Source organism: Populus euphratica, unplaced genomic scaffold, assembly GCF_000495115.2.
Source record: "Populus euphratica unplaced genomic scaffold, PopEup_1.0 scaffold246.1, whole genome shotgun sequence".
NCBI classification, from domain to species: Eukaryota; Viridiplantae; Streptophyta; class Magnoliopsida; order Malpighiales; family Salicaceae; genus Populus; species Populus euphratica.
In genome coordinates this window covers 184,911-204,267 of record NW_011500126.1, presented here as the reverse complement: position 1 = coordinate 204,267, position 19,357 = coordinate 184,911, and the positions used below count along the sequence as shown (strand labels likewise).

General features: G+C 34.6%; 2 protein-coding genes across 3 annotated transcripts; one reads left to right on the top strand and one right to left on the bottom strand.

The window, feature by feature from the left end:
* Nucleotides 1-1,427: 1,427 nt before the first annotated feature.
* On the top strand, nucleotides 1,428-5,309 carry LOC105110269 (orange protein). Its single transcript, XM_011005250.1, has 8 exons — nucleotides 1,428-1,903; nucleotides 2,019-2,133; nucleotides 2,694-2,810; nucleotides 3,003-3,089; nucleotides 3,472-3,548; nucleotides 3,729-3,856; nucleotides 4,313-4,449; nucleotides 5,023-5,309. The coding sequence occupies exons 1-8, from the start codon at nucleotides 1,689-1,691 to the stop codon at nucleotides 5,098-5,100; spliced, it is 954 nt and encodes a 317-aa protein (XP_011003552.1). The 5' UTR covers nucleotides 1,428-1,688; the 3' UTR covers nucleotides 5,101-5,309.
* A 166-nt stretch (nucleotides 5,310-5,475) lies between these two features.
* On the bottom strand, nucleotides 5,476-17,875 carry SRS2 (P-loop containing nucleoside triphosphate hydrolases superfamily protein). 2 transcript variants are annotated; one of them, XM_011005249.1, is made up of 29 exons: nucleotides 17,613-17,875; nucleotides 16,961-17,528; nucleotides 16,797-16,838; nucleotides 16,371-16,534; nucleotides 15,910-16,111; nucleotides 15,485-15,541; nucleotides 15,301-15,406; nucleotides 15,082-15,215; nucleotides 14,860-14,934; nucleotides 14,565-14,690; nucleotides 14,313-14,444; nucleotides 14,140-14,223; nucleotides 12,812-12,925; nucleotides 12,614-12,714; nucleotides 12,085-12,151; nucleotides 11,676-11,726; nucleotides 11,319-11,396; nucleotides 10,820-11,017; nucleotides 10,682-10,720; nucleotides 9,977-10,048; nucleotides 9,399-9,485; nucleotides 9,265-9,321; nucleotides 8,385-8,590; nucleotides 8,188-8,281; nucleotides 7,488-7,538; nucleotides 6,926-6,988; nucleotides 6,658-6,717; nucleotides 5,888-5,950; nucleotides 5,476-5,796 (listed from the first exon to the last, which is right to left on the bottom strand). In XM_011005249.1, exons 1-29 carry the CDS (start codon nucleotides 17,765-17,767, stop codon nucleotides 5,707-5,709), a joined length of 3,336 nt encoding a protein of 1,111 aa, XP_011003551.1. In that variant the 5' UTR covers nucleotides 17,768-17,875; the 3' UTR covers nucleotides 5,476-5,706. The 2 variants fall into 2 exon arrangements, with proteins under 2 accessions (XP_011003551.1, XP_011003550.1); XM_011005248.1 differs by having other exon boundaries at nucleotides 10,820-11,026; nucleotides 17,613-17,874.
* Between the last annotated feature and the right edge of the window lie 1,482 nt (nucleotides 17,876-19,357).

The window sequence follows — 19,357 nt, the reverse complement described above, 5'->3', positions numbered from 1 at the left end:
AATATAAAAATAAAAATAATTATAATTATAAATAAAGTTTTAAAATTCAATTTTAGGGGTCAACCTCGGACAAAATCCAAATCACCAGTCAAAAGGGTCAACTTATGTTTTTCTTAGTTAATATAAGAATAAAAGTGATTTTTATCGTAATTTTAAATCGTAACTTAGAGGTCACCTCGAGACAAGGTTAATAAAACGGGTTGGAAGTGTCAACCTAAGTCAATATTCGAATAAAAATGATTATTATTATGATTTTTAATTTTGACTTGCGATTCAACCCAAGGCAAACCCTAAGTAACAAGTAAGAGGGTTAACACGGGTTGATTTGAGTCAACATCAAAATAAAAATAATAATTATTATAGTTTTAAAACCCGACTCGAAAATTCACCTAGACTAAAGCTCAGGTTTCGGGTTGAGTTGATTGTTGACCTGAGTCAATATAAAAATAAAAATAAAAATGACTATTATTATAGTTTTAAAATTCAATTAAATAATCAACCCAGAACAAAGCTTGGGTCACGAGTTGGGTTGATTGTGAATCTAAATCAATGTAAGGATAAAAATGATTATTATCATAGTTTTTAAACTCAATTCAGAGGTTGATCAAGGCAAGTCATGGGCCAAAAAGATTAACTTGGATTATTTTAAATTAATTTAAAAATAAAAATAATAATTATTATATTTTTAAAATCTAACCAAAAAATCGATCAAAAATAAAACATAGATTAGTAATCAAATGATCAACTTGAGTTAACCTATATAAATAAAAATAATTAATTATCTTGTGCTAACAAGATATAAAAATAATTATTATATATTATATATTATTACCCATCACAATTTTATTTTTATATTATCTTTTTCGATTTTATTGATACCATATCTTTCATTTGCAACGGAAAACAAACATTATAAATATGTCATATCATATGCCTAAAAAGTCCCAACATACCACGTGTTAGCATCGTAGTGCTGTGAAATTTATGCCTTGACTTGAATAAAGTACTTTTATATATTAAGAAAATCCATGTTAGAATTGTCGTGTATCATGCAACTCTATATATTTATATTCGATTAAGTTTTTTTCTAGGATAATTTTAAATATATATCTCTATATTATATTGTATACTACTAAATCGAAGATTTGAGTTTAATTTTTATATATATATATATATATATTTTAATAATAAAATTTATCATTAAGCTATGTGAATCGACACGATCTATGAACACAACAGATGTGGAAAGTTTTCAAGAAAATCCACATAATAATTAGAATATTGTGGATGAGATAAATATTTATTTAAGGAAAATAGACTAACAATACAAATTGGATTGTTTTTATTTTCCTGCACTTTGACTAGAAGCACATATTCTTATATAATCCATTATCCACTAAATTGCCTCCACTCAAAATTTCCATTTTCTTACATAAAAACACGGAAACAATAACACCCGCCAGTGTTCTCCATCCACGTGGCAGAAAACCCAATTTCCAAACAATTCCAATATTATGACAGCATCCATGTTCAGTGATCTCTCTTGTCTCTTCCTACCTTGATGACCTAACTCCATTAACAACAGCAACGTTAACCAACATGAAGAACAACAACCCACAAACGAAGTGGAACTGAAACTGAAACAAGAGTTGTTCTTGTGTTCTTTGTTTTTTTTTGGGTTTACGAGGATGGCTTGTTTGAGTCGGGTTTTAACGGTTTCTTGCCCGGTAAAACCGTTGTATGGGCTCAGTTCTTGCAGTTCTCAAAACTGGAGGAGGAGTAGATTTGCAGATGCTTCTAATCATAAATTGAATTTGAGATGGAAAGCTATGGCTTCAGAATCAGATTCTTCTTCTTTCGCTGCTTCAGTTGACTCTGATTCTCCTGATAGAAACGCTGCCGGGTAAAAGACTTCTACTTTTTAATATCCCAACTCTTTTTAAAGCTTTATTTGTGAATAAAACGAAAATCTTGACTTATTTGCCGTGTTTGGTTTTGTGGGATTGATTGATCGTTAGGTTTTGTATCATAGAAGGGCCAGAAACAGTGCAGGATTTTGCTAAAATGGAATTGCAAGAGATTCAAGATAATATTCGAAGTCGGAGGAATAAAATTTTCTTGCATATGGAAGAGGTGAGGATTAAGAAACTATGACTCGAATTCTCTTTATATCGCGTTTCTTTCTTTGTTTTTGTTTTTTCCTTTGGGTGGTTGATTTCAAGCTTTTGTTTAGATAGTCTGATAGCCAAATTCCAAGGATAGTAATAGGCCAATAGACATATTTATCTAATCCAGAATCAATTTTTGAAAGACAAAAAGAAGAAAAGTTTTTAAGTTTGATAATTGTTTAAGAAAGATCAAGGTTCAAAATACTGTTTTAGAACTTATTAAAGCTGAAGATGACTGTAATATTGTAGACCTATTAGCCCAAAGTGCTAGATAATGCCTTCTTTAGGCTCATGCAATATAGAAAAAAATTAAAGATTCTGGATTTCTTAGATGTTATTCATCATTTCTGTGTACATTGTGACATAATGGCTAATGCTGTTATTTTAATGATTGTGTTTTAAATTTCGAAAACAATTCTATATTGCCAGTCCTTTTGATCTAAGTCCAACTTTTATCATTCTTGTTTTCTACTCTCTATTCCTTTTTTCCCTCCGGATGTTATAATGTCATGAAAATTTTTGTAGGTTCGTAGACTAAGGATACAACAGAGGATCAAGAATGCAGAACTTGGAATTTCAAATGAAAGCGATGAGAATGAACTTCCCAACTTTCCATCATTCATTCCGTTCTTGCCTCCTTTGGTGAGTTTCATTTTGTTCTACAATTTAATCATGCAATTTCATTTCTCCGCCCCCTTTTTTTTTCCAGTTGTTCATTTATACTTTCCTTTTAATTTGTCCTTTATGTTTGAATCACACATCACAAGAAATGTATTTATTTCTTCCCTTTTAAGATGATGATTACACAGTGACTAATTTGCATGTAACATGCAGAGTGCTGAAAATTTGAGACTGTATTATGCTACTTGTTTCTCTCTTATTGCTGGGATTATCATTTTTGGTGGCCTTCTAGCACCCGCGGTGAGTTTTCTATGTGCTTGATTGTTATGATCTGTTATGTATCATATCTGTTGATTTACCTAAATTTTCTCATTCCGCTAAAATTTAAATTGTTACTGTAATTTTTCCTGATTGGAACGAGTGCATAGTTTACTTGATAAGATAGGAAACTTCAAGGGAGGATCTCAGATTTTCAAATGTGTAAAAATTGATGAAATTCCTTACCAGAGCTTGAATAGTGCACATATACATCAAGAAAACAACATAAACTTAGAAAACCAAGCTGAAGAGAACTAGTAATGATTGTCCTAAAAAAGAGAGGCACATGATCAAGCAAGGCTCTATCCTTGCAGAGTGTTTGTTTTTGGCATTGTTTTGAAGTGTTTATTCCTTTTCATACCAGTTGGAGCTTAAGCTCGGTTTGGGGGGCACATCGTATTCAGATTTTATCCGTACTATGCATCTGCCCATGCAGTTGAGGTATGTTGCACCAACATGGTCTCTTATAAGTAGTGCCTGGTTTTGCAATCCTGATTGTTGAGCTTGATTGATCCTATTTTTTCTCATTAGCTTCTCATTCTTTTACTGGCTATGGTCTTTTAAGAAGTATGTCGAAACACAATCATTTAAAGTTTCATTTACATGTCAATTTCATTGCAGTCAGGTTGATCCTATAGTGGCATCATTCTCTGGCGGAGCAGTTGGGGTCATCTCAGCCTTGATGGTGGTTGAGATAAACAATGTAAAACAACAAGAGCATAAAAGATGCAAATACTGTCTTGGAACTGGTATGTTCCTAGCTTCTTCATGCTCTCTTCCCGTGTGGGTTTCTTGCCTGCTGTGGCCTTTAATTGCTTGGATATCCTTGCACAATGATCTAGAAAATTCTTAGAGTTTCTACCGGTTTGGTGCACCATTACGTTCCTTGGATTGCTCAAAGATCAGATAAAAATAATTTAATACTTCCACCGCAAAAAGGCATCTTTCCCTTTTCTTCGATGTTGGCTAACTATTTCTCCAAATACCCTAGTCCTTACATTTCCCACTTGGTGAATTTCCTGCCTCTAGATGTTAAACTAAATACCATTTGTGCAATTTGATTAATCAATGATGATGATAGCTATTTCTGGTCATTCAATCCTGGCTAAGCTATATGTCTCTCCTAGGCTACTAACATAACATAAATCAGTGAGTGAATGATGCACTTGCAGTGCTTAATTCTGAACTGTACACTATAAATGCAGGCTATCTTGCTTGTGCTCGGTGCTCGAACACAGGAGCTCTTGTTCTTATCAAACCAGTTTCAACAATCAGTGGTGCAGATCGGCCTCTATCAAGACCTAAAACGGAAAGATGTTCAAATTGTTCAGGATCTGGAAAGGTTGGTCATCAAATTCTCTCTTTTTTCTGTATCAAGTGACAAAAGGTGCTGTATATTGAATTTTTTTTTTTGCCTGCTGCTTTGTTTCTCGTATCTCCCATTCCTGGGTGGAATGAGCTGGCTCAACTGGGATCAATTACATGGTTTTATTTATTTATTTATTTTGAGGTTTGTGCCTGCTGAGAGAAGAACAGATGAGTTATGATAAATTTTGACAGAAAAATATTACAAGATGTAATGGTAAGCCGTCAAGATCTATAGAATGATAAAATCTTGTCACTGCCTAAGCAGTTTGTCCAAGGACAGACGCTTTCTCCACCCCTTTTGAGCTGTCCCAAGCACCCAATTTCGATTGGAGAGAGCCATATGAGGCTAATTTTCTTGGCGGAATAAAACGTGGAGAATTTATCATTTTTTTAGGAGTCTCATCAGTTGCCCTCCATCATTTCAGGGATTTCAAAACTGTTACTAAGCACATTATGTCTAGCATTTTGCAGCTGTACAAAAAGTAGGTTGCTCTAATTTGAAGCCAGAAGAGCTAATTTTGTTTTCAATGTTCAAAAAATACTGCAGGTCATGTGTCCCACATGCCTTTGCACTGGGATGGCTATGGCAAGTGAACACGACCCACGGATTGATCCATTTGACTAGACATGTATTGTTTCAAGCTCTACCTGCTCCTGCATGCCATTAATTTCTAGGCTGTAAGAGCCCAAGGCATGCTTTGTATATATAAACAGCTGGAGCTCCGAATCTGCAACCTAATTCTCCATAAGATAAACTTTCCTTGTTGTATTCTTACATTATATCGCACGCTTCTGCTCTCTATCCATTGAAAACAAAAAATCAATTATGCTAAATCTCATGCCTCGTTTCTTTTTTCTTTTTTTTTGTCTTAAAAAGTTTTTGCAAGTCATGCTGAACTTCAATTCATCCATCGTCTTCTAGTTAGCAATTCAATGATTGAGATTGGAGATTTTTAATTGGAGATCTATCCGTGTTGTAAAACACATGGCTAAATGGGCATGCAATTAAACCAATAAATAAATAAATATCATGACGCATTATAAAGCTTGTATATCTTGAATGTCAAAATTGCATGGAAAGGACGATAACAATACAGCTCGTCAATAACCTCAGTTTGAACTAAATTATGAATGCAGTATGAATTGTCCTCTTTGGGGTCAATAAACTGACACTTACAGCTCTATATAGGCAGGATTTCCAAATCAAAGTCATCGGAGGGATCCATCGTTGTCATAATGATTTATATTGCTCTATCAAGCGGGAAGCATGAAGACGTGATGTAGGGGTCACGGTGCACCCCAAGTTTTGAAGATATCCAATCTGTACGTGAGAATATAACAAAAATGATGCATAAACTGCCATAGAACTGAATCTTTAAGCCAAACTCACTCCTCGTACTAGTAGCAGTTACCTGTTTAGATGTAGGTGCAGATGAGCTCATTGAATTCTCTATCCTTAATTTCTGGAAATGCTCCTAAACAGGGAAAAAATATAGCCTCAGTATCAGCAAGATGTATAAAATGACTTTGAATGCGAAGAAGAGAAACATTTACAGGGTAGGAATCACGAGGAACCCAACCAGCACTCCCTTATAGATCGAGAAACCATTGTTCATAGGAAAACATATGTTATATATCCCAACAACTAAGAACAAACATGGTTTCTTTTCTTGGTTTTATCGGGTAGAGTTACGGGGGCAGTGCAGCGCAACAGCAGGGGGAGGCTAAAAGTTCCAAAGACAGAACTAACCTGGATGCACTTTCTTCAAATCATTGTTACTTTTCTGAATTTTAAGAATGGGTATTCTAATTCTAAACAGAACATGGTTTCTTTTCTTGGTTTTATCGGGCAGAGTTACGGTGGCAGTGCAGTGCAACAGCAGGGGGAGGCTAAAAGCTCCAAAGACAGAACTAACCTGGATTTACTTTCTTGAAATCATTGTTTACATTTCTGATTTTTAAAAATGGATATTCTAATTCTAAACAGTGCAAGATTTTTGCAAGAAAATCTCAGACCAAGCATTTAAGTACACTGATTTTTCCTTGCTGAATATATTCTAAAGGTTATGGAGTTTTAGCACCTTAATTGAAACCAAGTAACAGAACATCAGTAGAGTACAGAATGTGAAAGCATAATTTCAGACGAGAAATTAAGCAGCAAAGTTGCAGGCTGAAAACAGACCTGTTTCTCCTGCATCAAATGAGCACGCTGGTCGGCAGGAATTTGCTCCCATCTCAGCACCTGTCAGACAAGAAATACCTTGGTCGATAAAATCATCCTAAATGCATGCAGGAGTGAAAGACATAGAAGGTCAAAGAATATAGTTATACTATTCTTGTCAGCTTCTGCAGTAACCATCACAGAAAAACCAACCATAATGTAGGCAGGTTTTATCTGTTAAATCCAGAGAGTAACCAAAGAAATGTTGAAAAGTGCATTATAAGCTTACATATTCTGCATACTGAAAGGCCTCATCACAGCTCAAGCAGGATTTCAATGCACGCAAAACATCCTGAGATATTATGCCAAAGCAGCATCAGCAAATACTAGATAAAATTCATTACAGAGGCATGCGTATTATTACTGATAAGCGTCTAACAAATTTGAAAGGAATGCTGACCACAATGCATGCGCAGACAATCTCCTTAAGAAAATATTCTTTAATTGTTATCCTTTACGTGTTCACTGAGCTTCGTTAAAATAGTGTTGGAAGGAAAATCTGAATCAATTTTATTTTGTCCTCAACCAAAATAAAATTAGGGCACCAAAAAACTCTTTAGCTGTCCCACTTTCTAAAATATTGGCCCAGAGATGAAATTTTTTATAAATCCTATTCTGCACTTTCTAAAATATTGGCCCAGAGATGAAAGTTTCTATAAATCATATTCTGCTAATAATCTTTTTAACATTCTAGAACCTGATGACATAAACTGATATTTCATGAGAAGAAAACATGTTAAAAAGGGAGAACTAAAACTGTTCTTTAATACAGAATTGACACATTGCGCCACCTTGTGTTTGTTCTTCTTGACTCTCAATCGTTCATCAATAACAAATCCAACCTGAAAATAAAAATAGAGTAAAGCATTGATCAGGACATCCATGCATCAAATGAAAGTATTATATCAATTTCAAAGCTGTCCCGAACCAAGAAAAAAAATTCAGACAACCGTTTCACTATACAAGAGGCTGAACTAAATTTCTTCCAAATTATGAAAGATTCTGCTATCTATCATAATTTCATTTGAACTACAACATGCTATCACCATAATATATTGAAGCATTGATCAGAACATTAAATGACAGTATGCAATCAACAAGCAGCTCCCTCAGAAAATAAAAGAAAGAAAGCATCATTGTTTCACCAGCTGATGCGACGCACATGGACATCAGATAGTAGAAACCACATGAACAGAGGGCGGTTAAATAGCTAAGTATACATGCTCTTTGTCAGTACAATATTGATGAAGATGCCATTCGCTTTTCAAGGAACCAATAAGGAAATGAATAAGAAATAACAGAATTGTGGTTTATAAAATCGATGCATCTACATGTATGAATGTGATGCTGAATGGACAGATGCATTGAGAAACTACCATCAATAGAAGACCTAAAGAACAGATTAATCCCTCAAGACATACATTTCAACTTCAAAGACTTAGCACACTATTCAGAGCTGGAAAAAGTTAACGTATAGGAACAGGAGGTCACCTTATTAAGCAATCTCTTAGGGTTTTGGAATGCTTGTTTCTTGGCCCATTGATGGAATAAGTGGGAAACAACTGACCTTTCCTCAACAGCAAATCTGGAAAAGGGGACAGGGGAAGTAATTAAGGGTTATTTTTAAAATAAGTAATACCAGCATGCTACAGCAGCTTCAAGCAAACCATCCCAGTTTCAAGGACAACCTCCTTAAGAAATTATTCCCATTGTATGAATCAATTGTTTCCAATGACTCTTTTGAAGCCTCGTTTATTTGATTTTCAAGGAAATCATTTGACTCTGTTTCTAAATCAGAAACTTTCTGTTCTTTTGGTAGATCAATGACAAAGTCAACAGTTTCATTTTGGATCTCGTGATGCTTTGTTTGTAAATCTTGTAGACATACTTCAGCCTGCCATTGATGTGAATAAATAAGAAACACAGTTAACATAAGCCACACACTTAGCAATAGAATACACTCAAACTCAACAAGCAAAGTAGCTGGGATGGACAGTCTAGGAAACAAGTGCATAACCGAAAAGAAAATTTTGGAGCTGTGAGTGCAAGCAAAAATGTTATCTAGAAATATGCAACAAGCAGTGTTAGCATTGGATTTGCTAAAATCTACAGTGGCAAAATAATTAATAGCAAAGATTCTCTCCCTCTCAAATTTGAAATAGCATTAAATTGACTGTATATAAGTAAAAGGCTACCTGGAAGATAAAGTCTAGGCAGTTTTCTTGTTATTCAAATATTGTAGAAAATTGCTTGCAGGACACAAAAGTTTGCAGACATGTCAAAGCTGATAGACCACCACCTAATTTCTTCTCACCATGATACTCATACAGATGTTACCCTTCTACTCAATTTATTTGGTGGTTGATTCATGCATTAAGCCATTTATGCTAATTTTAACAATGCACCTCAAATCAATTTATCCTGAATCTTCACTTCAGCAATAAAGTCAAAGATAAAAATAGGCTTACAAGAGTAGTGTGAAAATTGCAAGAGGCTGGATCTTTATTTTCTAAAAAAGAAAAATACAAAGATACAGCAGAACTTAAGATTCAAACCAGCAAAATGCACCTGAATCTCCCGAAGATGATCTGGTATCTCTTTGAGAAAACGTGATGGATGAAGCATCTGAAAGGACTCAAATTGATACTCAACAGTAAACATAGATTGAGAAACCAATAGAAATAGTTTATGAAGGGTCAAACCTGCCAATTTGAATCCATGGCAACATATGTAATGAAAAGTTTCTTTCGAGCACGAGTCATTGCCACATAGAAAAGACGCCGCTCTTCCTGAGATTTTGCAGCGAGAATAATCAGTTGAGCACCACAATGAACTAATTTGCAGAAAGCAACAGGAGCAATTTTCCATGCAAGAACAAGCTTACCTCAATTGAGGTCCCATTTTCCTTTGCAGTGCCATTAAATTCATGCAACAGAGGAATCTCAGATTCATTTGCCTGCATCAGTAGTCTGGGCATCAGAGCAGGTATGATGAATATTTAAGGAGCAAAGACTTGTGTATCCAACAAACGACTCTCTTGCAAAGCACCATTGCAAACACTCTTATTAAATTTGACTATTTTACCAATAATTCATTACCACCAACCATCCCAAGGTTTCCAGTGTTGTCTGCTAAAAAGTTGTTGATGCAGTATCATTTCAAATACCGAAAAAGAAAAAAGCTTCCTGAGATTTTGCAGAGAGAATAATCAGTTGAGCACCACAATGAACTAATTTGCAGAAAGCAACAGGAGCAATTTTCCATGCAAGAAAAAGCTTACCTCAATTGAGGTCCCATTTTCCTTTGCAGTGCCATTAAATTCATGCAACAGAGGAATCTCAGATTCATTTGCCTGCATCAGTAGTCTGGGCATCAGAGCAGGTGTGATGAATATTTAAGGAGCAAAGACTTGTATATCCAACAAGTGACTCTCTTTCAAAGCACCATTGCAAACACTGTTGTTAAATTTGACTATTTTACCAATGATTCATTACCACCAACCACCCCAAGGTTTCCAGTGTTGTCTGCTAAAAAGTTGTTGATGCAGTATCATTTCAAATACCGAAAAAGAAAAAAGAAAACATAAACAATAAACACAGCTTTTAGACTTTAGAGAACCATTGTGCCTTAGTACCTCAACAGAATATAATCTAGGTACATCAAAATCAAAACCACATCAAACTTCTGGTTTATTACAACCACCCTGATTGGGTTTAGAAGTGAAAAATATGCAGTAACGTAAGCCATTGCAGATTTGATTGACACTCATCATAAATTTCTTTAAATAAGTGTGAAAAGCTGGCTCCAATCATATTAAGCAAGGCACAAAGCAGATATGTGCAAGGAAGCCACATTCAAATTCCTGACTGGAAAGAGGAAACCATAAAGATACAACACATCAATGCTAGAAAATAAAATGTTTGAATAGCATGGCAGGTTATTAGGCCAAGACTCAAGCCAGGGTAGTGATGATGTAGTCAAGTACCTTTACTATAAAAACAGTGTCCCACTCTAAGCCTTTTGACTGCACAGAGAAAAAGGGCAAGATGGAAAGAAATTTAGCCAATGACATCATCAAACTCCGTATAGCACTAAGAGGGAAATAGTTAAATTGAGGAAAAACCTGATGAATGGTAGTCAGGGTTACAGAATTTTCATTATTATGTCTTCGAGAATGAAAATTTTCTTTCTCCCGCTGTGTTATGTAGTCAATAAACTCTTTGAGTAAACTAACACAACCTTTCTGTTCTTGCACATCACCCTCTCCTTCTTTTGAAGCAACTTGCATAGATAAGACATCAGAGACATCGTCCAATAAATACTGAAGAACCTACATGGTAGTTTAACCAAGTTCTAACCACATGTCAGAGCATTCGATGTAAAGTTAATATGGATAAGCATAGGAATATGAAACTTATTTAAACTTCAAAGGAAAGGGGTAAAAAGAAAGCTATCCTAGAAAATCATCAGCCACAAAGTTCTGTTGTCTAAAGAAGCAAGCACACAATCAAAAAAGGATTGAGATTTTCCGTTTCATTCCAATAAGCAACAAGCAGCTGGGATCTTTACAGTAATTAACTAAAAGCATATGGTCTCAATTATTGCCATCAAAAGATACTTACAGATCTGAGGTCATTGTCTTCATTGAGCAACTTTCCTCCATCACTATCAACCACTGCCCGTTGTTCGAGAAGATATTTCTAAGATTTGAAGCCATACAAGAAGATCAAATTGTGAATCTAGCAGACCACAAACATGGTAAAGGAACCAGAAAATTCACATGCACATCATAGTTCTGTGGTGTAAATCAATTTAGCATCAAGAATGTTCTTAAAAGGAATAGCATATTCCTCCAAGTATGACCAAATGAGATCAGCTCTTATGCAGCACTGGCACCCAAATATCTCCAATCAAAAGTGCTAGCATATTTATAAGCATGTTGTGTAGTTAACTTGGAAGCTCAATCAAGGGTAACAAACCTGAGGAACCATGCTTGCCACTGAAGTTATGACAGCTGAAATTGACTGTTCCTGTAAACAGAAAACCATGCATCTAAAAACTCGTTGAAAGAAACTTGTGAAACTTGATTGACATTTAACAACAATGTGGGGGGAAAATAACAAACGTCTAACATTATTTTTGTATTAAAATTTCTGTCTGGCACTAATACATAGCATGGAAAAATGAAGGTTCCTTCAGGAAGGCAAATTTTAATAAACCCAGGCAACTCTCCAGTCTTGGATGAATAACTAAAATCAGGTCAGAAAAATTTGTTCATTTCATGCTCGCCATAGCCATTTAAAAACTCCTGATCCAATTCAACTACCACTTCAAAAGGAATTTTCTGAAGCAAACATCAAGTCAGTAATTCTAAACTTGTTTATTTACCCTGTGAACAAGTTTGGAAATCATCTGTAGTGTAGACAACACCTTACGTCCCTGTGTGAGCTGACTCCTATTGTAAACAAAAAGGAAAAAAATAAGTAAATAGGCAAATGATTTTGTACGGTACATTAGTCAACAGCATTGGAAGCTCCTGAAGCAGAAATTTCTCGCCCCCAACTTGCTGTGTCTTCTACTATTAATGTGTTACTAACAAAGATGTTACAATACTCAGTATTGTGCAAGATAAAAACATCTTGCAGCTTCAAAAGCTTATCAATGTCATCACAAAATTCTTAGTAATGGAAACTGTAGTGTAGAAATCAATAACCGCTTCCACCAACCAAAAAAAATAAAATAAATAAATATATATATATATGTATATATATATATATATATATAGAAAATGCCAACGCAGACTACTTAATTTGATCCCAAGTCAAGCAAAATTTACTGTTTCAGTTCCCGGACATGTTGATACTATTAGTAAGCTTATCCCATATAAAATGATGAGAAAAATTTGAGAAACAAAAACCTCTTGAAGGTACCAGAAATCTTTGCACTAAAGACATCACATGCAGCAGCTATAAAGCTACATTTTCGGACCGTTGAGATTTTATCAACATGCTCAATAACCTGAAAGAGATGAGAGATGAAATAGGGTCATATGAAGTGAACATACCATTATACATAAATAGAAAAAAGCAGAACCAGCGAAAAACTAAACATGTACCCTCCTTTTCTCCTCCTTCTCAAAATGAAGCAAAGCCTTGAAAACTTGATGATATGAACCATCATCACAACCTGGCAATGTTGTTCTAAGCATTGCAATGATAGCTTTAACTACCTATTACAAAGAAAATGCTTGCTCAACAACCAATAACTTATTGTGCACGTGAATGATAAAGCAAATATCAGAAAATAGAATTACTTGCATGCTAAATTTCTCAGCAATAATAGTATTACATCTGACTATATGCCCAAACAAGAGAAAGAAAGCTACCAAACTCAACTGCATTGGAAATAATAAAGTTAGATGAAATATCTAGCTATATTACAACTAACTATAATCAAACTTGAGCTCCTTTTATCCCTAGAAAGTAACCTGAATATACGAGAACTATTGAAACCTGCTCCCAGATGTCCTGAGCAGGCTAAAGAAACTATTAAATCAGCATAGAGAGTGATGATTAAGGAAAAGAACCACCATCTTAACACCATGCTATCAACTCATTTTGTATCTTCTGGTAGTTATGCAAGTGTGAAGAGCTCAATGTGCAAAATTCAAAAGAATATATAACTGTAGTGATGATTGATGAAATATAATTTGTCTTGTTCTCCAAACAAATCAATTTGAACTTCACCATCATTTTATGATAACATATTAACCTGTTTGACAACAACAATTTTCATAACTGTAAATCTAAGAACTTCAAATCCATTACTAGCAGCGATGAATCCAGGTTAGCTAACCCCATTTCAAGGATTGAAAACAATTTCCCTTACCTGCTAATAATGTCATTTTTTTTTCAAATGATAATAATAAATCAGCATATCCATAAAAAATTAAAAAAACTATCCCCTTTTCTCAAAAATAAATAAATAAATAAAAGAAAAGTTTGATCCAAATAAAGAAAAAAATATCTGGAAAAAATATTTTAACATGTTTACTTTCTTATATCTACTTTCTAAACGAACAAAAACACAACCCTCAAATATTCACTCATGGATTTCTCACTGATGACTGGCAGCGGCACATGACAACTATGACCAAAAACTTGAGTAAAATAGCTTGTGTCAAGTTCCATGATTTAAGAACATAATCATATTTTAAAAAAAATAACAGTATATTAGTTGATAGGAACACCATAAGAGAAACTTGTATGGATATTCTCAATGATAGCTTTAACTACCTATTACAAAGCAAATGCTTGTTCAACTACCAATAACTTATGTGCACGTGAATTAAATAACAGTATATTAGTCGATAGGAACACCGTAAGAGAAACTTGTATGGATATTCATGATTAAGATTTTAGAACTCTAAAAAATGTTGGGTACCTTTTTCCTATAAAAAGCAACCCCATGAACATTGAATGGTATTTTCCTCTCACGAAATGCTAATTGAAATATCTTTCCTGATACCTGAAGTTTAAGAGATAATGCCATGAACAGTCAGAAAATACTTAATTTCTTGTTTTGTACACTTAAAAAGTAAGGAAAGTAAACTTGACCTGCCTCCTATACAGAATGGCAATACTGCCATAAGAAGGCTTAGAATGTGAGCCATCAGATGCAGTTTCCAAGATCTTGTCAACAACAAATGCACATTCTGCACGTTCATTTTGACATTCCTTGATAGCTATCTGTCCATTTTGGTCCAATGCATGAAGAAAATTAATTATCCAATGAAACAGGAAAAAGGTAAAAAGAAAAGAAAAGAAATTAACTTTTCAGATACAATGTGTATTGCAATACTAAGATACCTTAGATCCGCAAGAATTATCAGTAAGAACATCCTTGAACCGGCATCTTTTCATGTTATTTTGAATAAGAGAAGATGCAGCTTCAACAATATAGCGGGTGGATCGATAGTTTTTATTGAGTCTAATCTGGATAAAAAAGGCACAAGTAGTATCAAGAATCAAAACAATGCAATGATATATACACTCTAAGAGCACTGGAAAGAAATTATAGATATACTCGTCCAGTTATTTATTACATAATCAAGGAAACATAGATAACAATGACAGAAAAAAATAGCCAAAGGACAATAAAGACCTCTTTGTAATTTGCAAAATCATGACGAAATGAGTCAAACCCAGAAATTTCAGCTCCATTGAAACTGAAAATTGACTGCAGACAATGTAAGTACAAGTTTAGAGCTAGTAAATCACAAGTGTAGCCAATGAGAATCCCTGAGGTGGGGTTCAGAATCCAAATCCAAAAGGAAAAAATTGAAATGAATCTGTGGATTTTTAGATGACAAATGAAAAGTTATACCTGATCATCATCACCAACAATAGTTATATGATTATGAGATGAAAGAAGTCGTAAAAGACTGTATTGCATGGCACTTGTGTCCTGGAACTCATCTATCACAATGGCTTTCCATGAATCTTTGCAATCCTCAAATACTGAAATGGATAGTAACAAAAATGTTAGAACTCTAATAACATGTGAGTTGTGTAAACTCGTTATATACATTTGGATGGTATTGACCTTCAGGAAAATCAGTGAGCAAGGTCACAGAACAACTGATTAAGTCATGGTAGTCCAAAGCATTACAAGATCTTAATATGTCATTGTAGTTCCCAAGAATTGCTGCCTGAAGCAAATTTAAGAATCAAAGGTAAGAAAGGAAATATACTGGAATGATACTGGAACCAGAAATTTAACAGCTTACTCCAATTTCATCACCCCTTCTATGGAAGTCTGCAGGTGTTTTTCCAGAAGCTTTAGCCTGAAATGGAGCACATTAATGAATTGGTGCCATGGATAAAATTTGATAACTTCATAAGCAATTAAACATATTAGAAGTAGTACACAAAGAAGAGAGATAAAACCATATCGTAAACTATTTTTTTTGTATATCTTGAATGAAGGAGAGGCGATTACCAGTCAGCAATAGGAAGGAAAAATTTAGCAATCAAGTTTCATTATACTAGAATATTTTGAGCCTTGAAAATCACTAAATTGGATCCAGCACTAATTAAAATGATAGTAATTATTAAAAATAACAGACAATAATTAAATATCAAATAAATTCTAGTTTATTTCGTGTTCATAATATATAGTGGTAGATTATAGTGCACTTAACAAATTGCTAACCTGTGTCACAAACTTTTGCCATTTCTTTGACTTGTCCTTGAAATATTCCGGAGATACTATGTCTTTAGAATCTTCAGCAAGTTTACTGGCATCGTCATTTTGTACACCACTCTTTTCCTTTTCTAATAGCCTCACAGCCTCAATGATTGCTCTTCTCTGATGCCCATGTCCATATATCAAGAATTCTGATGTGCGGCCTAATCTATAGCATGAACCACAAGTTACTTACCCTTTCACATGAATTATATTATCATAGAGCAGAAGCCAGCTTCAAGCCTAGAATCTACCCAAGACAACAGAAGACTTCTACATTTTAAACAAAGACCAACTATTTCTAACTGTAGCAGGTAACATTTCCATATAATTCTAAGAGTTATAATGACAATGTAGAACATTTATTCAGGAAGGGAACATAATGCAGAAGCAAATGTCTGAACATCACAATCTCGGAATGTGCATACTTCTCTGCATGTGAACGACAAAGTTGCAATGAAAAGGAATGGAACGTGCTAATCATAAGCTCTTTAGCTTTTGCCTTCCCAGCTACTGCTCCAATCCGATCTCTCATCTCAGCAGCTGCAGCAGTTGTGAAAGTCATTGCCAGAATGTTTGATGGACTAATTCCCTGACAATGTTTCAAAGGACAGAAACAAAAAAGCCCACGCATAATCGAAGCAGTAAACCATCAGATAGAAACAAAAGCCGAAACACAAGCAAACAATGTTAAAAGCCAGCAGCAAAAAATCTAGCACAAATAACGCGCCTCTTTTAAAAAAAAAAAAAAAATAACAATGTTAAAAGCCAGCAGCAAAAAATCCAGCACAAATAACGCCCCTCTTTAAACAAAAAGAAAAAAAAAAACATCAGCAGCTAAAATCTTGCAATACCTCATTGAGCAGCATCAAAACACGCCCGACCATTGTAGAAGTCTACATCAAAAACAGAAAATTAAGAGCAAAACCAGCAAGACTTACTAACCAAAACTCTCAAATAAGACTTGCTAGTGCACTCAAGCGCATGCACACACACAGATAGGAAGAGAATGGCTGACCTTTCCACTACCTGGACCAGCAATAAGCATCAAAGGAACCGAAATATCACTACAAGCAGCTTCACGCTGCCTGTCATTCAGACCCTGCAAATACTTCACATACTCTTCAGGCATATTTCCACTTGGACAAATACTTTTCTCTTCCGTTGGAGAGTCCAACACATCTCGCATACCTGACTCCAAACTAGCCAAACTGCCCTCATTTCCCTGATCACGCTCACATTCTACACTAAAACTCCTATTCGGGCTTTCCTTTTCCACTTTCACAACAGACTTCTGCTCACAAATCGCATCAATCTCCTCCAAAATAGACTCATCAAAATCATCATCATCTAAAATACTAGCACTGCTACTATGCGTAGATAAACAGTCACTAAAACCCGAAACTTCCGGTTTTTTCACCGGAGTAACAAAAGATTCCGATAAACATTTATTCTCTCCAGCACTACCATTAACCACCTCCGACATTCGCGTGACACCTTTTTGCACAAACCGCGATGGAGGTAGGTTAGTACTCACCTCCGCGAGAGGAAATCTTGGTGATTTAAGTGATATTACATCATTATTTCTGTAATTAAAAACGAAAGCAAGAGAAATTATGAATTCGATTAGATTTAACAGAAAGAGAAGTTAGTGCTTGATTTGTGCTTACTTGTGAGGGAATTTATTAGCGGTTTCGGCGGCGATGGAGTCGAGAGAGCGTTTGCGAGCGAGGAGTGCTTTGGCGGCTTTGAACTTGTGCGAAATTCGAGCTCTTTGTTCTTCCGTTACGATTTTGGCTAAAGAGTAACTGTTTTCTTTTGACATTTTTTTTTCCTTTTGAATTAATAGAGTGAAAAGGGAGCCGGGGAACGGAGGAGACTGGAGTAAGGTGACGGTATTGTTTTGATGTCTTCCTTTCCCTCCCCTGGGGACGAAACGCTGGTTTTCAAATTGATGGGTGCCTTAAACGGCGTCGTGTCTTCCCAATCAAAACGAACGACTAGTCATCCTGTGACTTTTCTTCAGTGGCCAGTAGAAGAGGAAAACAAACGGGGAGACCCCAATTTATGCCGATTCTCAAGTGAGTTCAAGAACAATGCACTTTATCAATTAGGACTCAAATGTTTCAAACATTTCTCATTTTGGTCCTTTTTGCAAACCCCGTTAGAATTTTCTGTCCAATTATATGCCCAAAAAGGAGTATTTTTAAAGAAAAATTGACAGAAAATGGAAAGAAAGTCCCAATTGAGAAATCTCAAAACCTTTTGGGACTTGAGCTAATTGGAGTTCAGCAGATTGATTCAGTAGTTGCTATGCTTCGGCAGAAGCTTCAGTTCCAAGAAAAGTCAGTTTCATTTGCAATGACGGCGGTCTCTTGTGCTGAGTTCTACGATGCTTTTGTTAAGTTTCAGCTACGTGGTGACGGGGGGAAAATAAAAATTAAGGCAATGTTTTTTATAATATTTTAAATTGTATTATAAATTATATTTTATTTAGTAAAAAAATAAAGACATAATAGATCATAAGAGACCTTAACATTTATAGTAATGCTAGTAAAGTATAGATTTATTTAAAAAAATATATTTATTAATAAATATATAATTTAAGATTTTATATAAAAATATATAAAATTAATGATATTATACTTAAGTATTATATTTCCATCTCTGGTTGCGGAAATTTAGCTAGTGTGTGATGACAAAAATTCCTAGGCTTGACATTTTCAAGAAATGCGTGTTAGGCTTACCCTGTTCCCAAAAGATGTTTGGATTTGGCTGGCATTAAATCCAAGTTATACTATTTATCACATTTAAAAATAATTGAGTTTGCCCAGCGCTAGACTTAGTATACTTTCATGGGGCACATTTAATGCTGGAATGTGCACGCTCAAAACGTCTAAAAATGTATTAATAAAATCTTGATTTATTAGTTAGCTCTGTGCTGCCTATACACGTGATTAAATTTTAGTTGACATATCATTATATATATATATATATAAACTCTATACTATAGATTTGAAATCCAATAGTAGGTCTTGGCTCGAACTAGATTAAATTTTTTTAAAAATAAAAAAAATTAAAACTTATAATAATTTAACGAGTTAACTCAATTGACTTGATAATATCAATAAAAAATCTGATTATAATATATTAATTTTTATATTTTTATTAAAATAATATTATTTTTATTTTTTAAAATTAAAATTAAATTAATTTAAATAATTCAATAACCTGATCAAAACTCCAAACTTGAGCTTTAAACCGGATGGAGTTTAAAAACTTTGCTATATACCCATAAACTTATGGTGAAACACAGTAAGCTGGTAACATTTCTCATGTGAAATCTTGAATACTCTATGCTTCTACTACTCTTTTTTTTTTTTTTTTTTTGTGGGGGGTGCGGCCCGCCTTCCGC

Excerpts from the sequence above, each read along its gene's own strand:
- LOC105110269 (XM_011005250.1), top strand. The coding sequence starts at position 1,689 with ATGGCTTGTTTGAGTCGGGTTTTAACGGTTTCTTGCCCGGTAAAACCG. Across the intron at positions 1,904-2,018 it reads CCTGATAGAAACGCTGCCGG|GTTTTGTATCATAGAAGGGC; the intron begins GTAAAAGACTTC and ends ATTGATCGTTAG. Across the intron at positions 3,857-4,312 it reads CAAATACTGTCTTGGAACTG|GCTATCTTGCTTGTGCTCGG; the intron begins GTATGTTCCTAG and ends CTATAAATGCAG.
- SRS2 (XM_011005248.1), bottom strand. The coding sequence starts at position 17,767 with ATGTCAAAAGAAAACAGTTACTCTTTAGCCAAAATCGTAACGGAAGAA. Across the intron at positions 15,216-15,300 it reads GCTCACTGATTTTCCTGAAG|TATTTGAGGATTGCAAAGAT; the intron begins GTCAATACCATC and ends TATCCATTTCAG. Across the intron at positions 5,797-5,887 it reads CTGCACCTACATCTAAACAG|ATTGGATATCTTCAAAACTT; the intron begins GTAACTGCTACT and ends TCTCACGTACAG.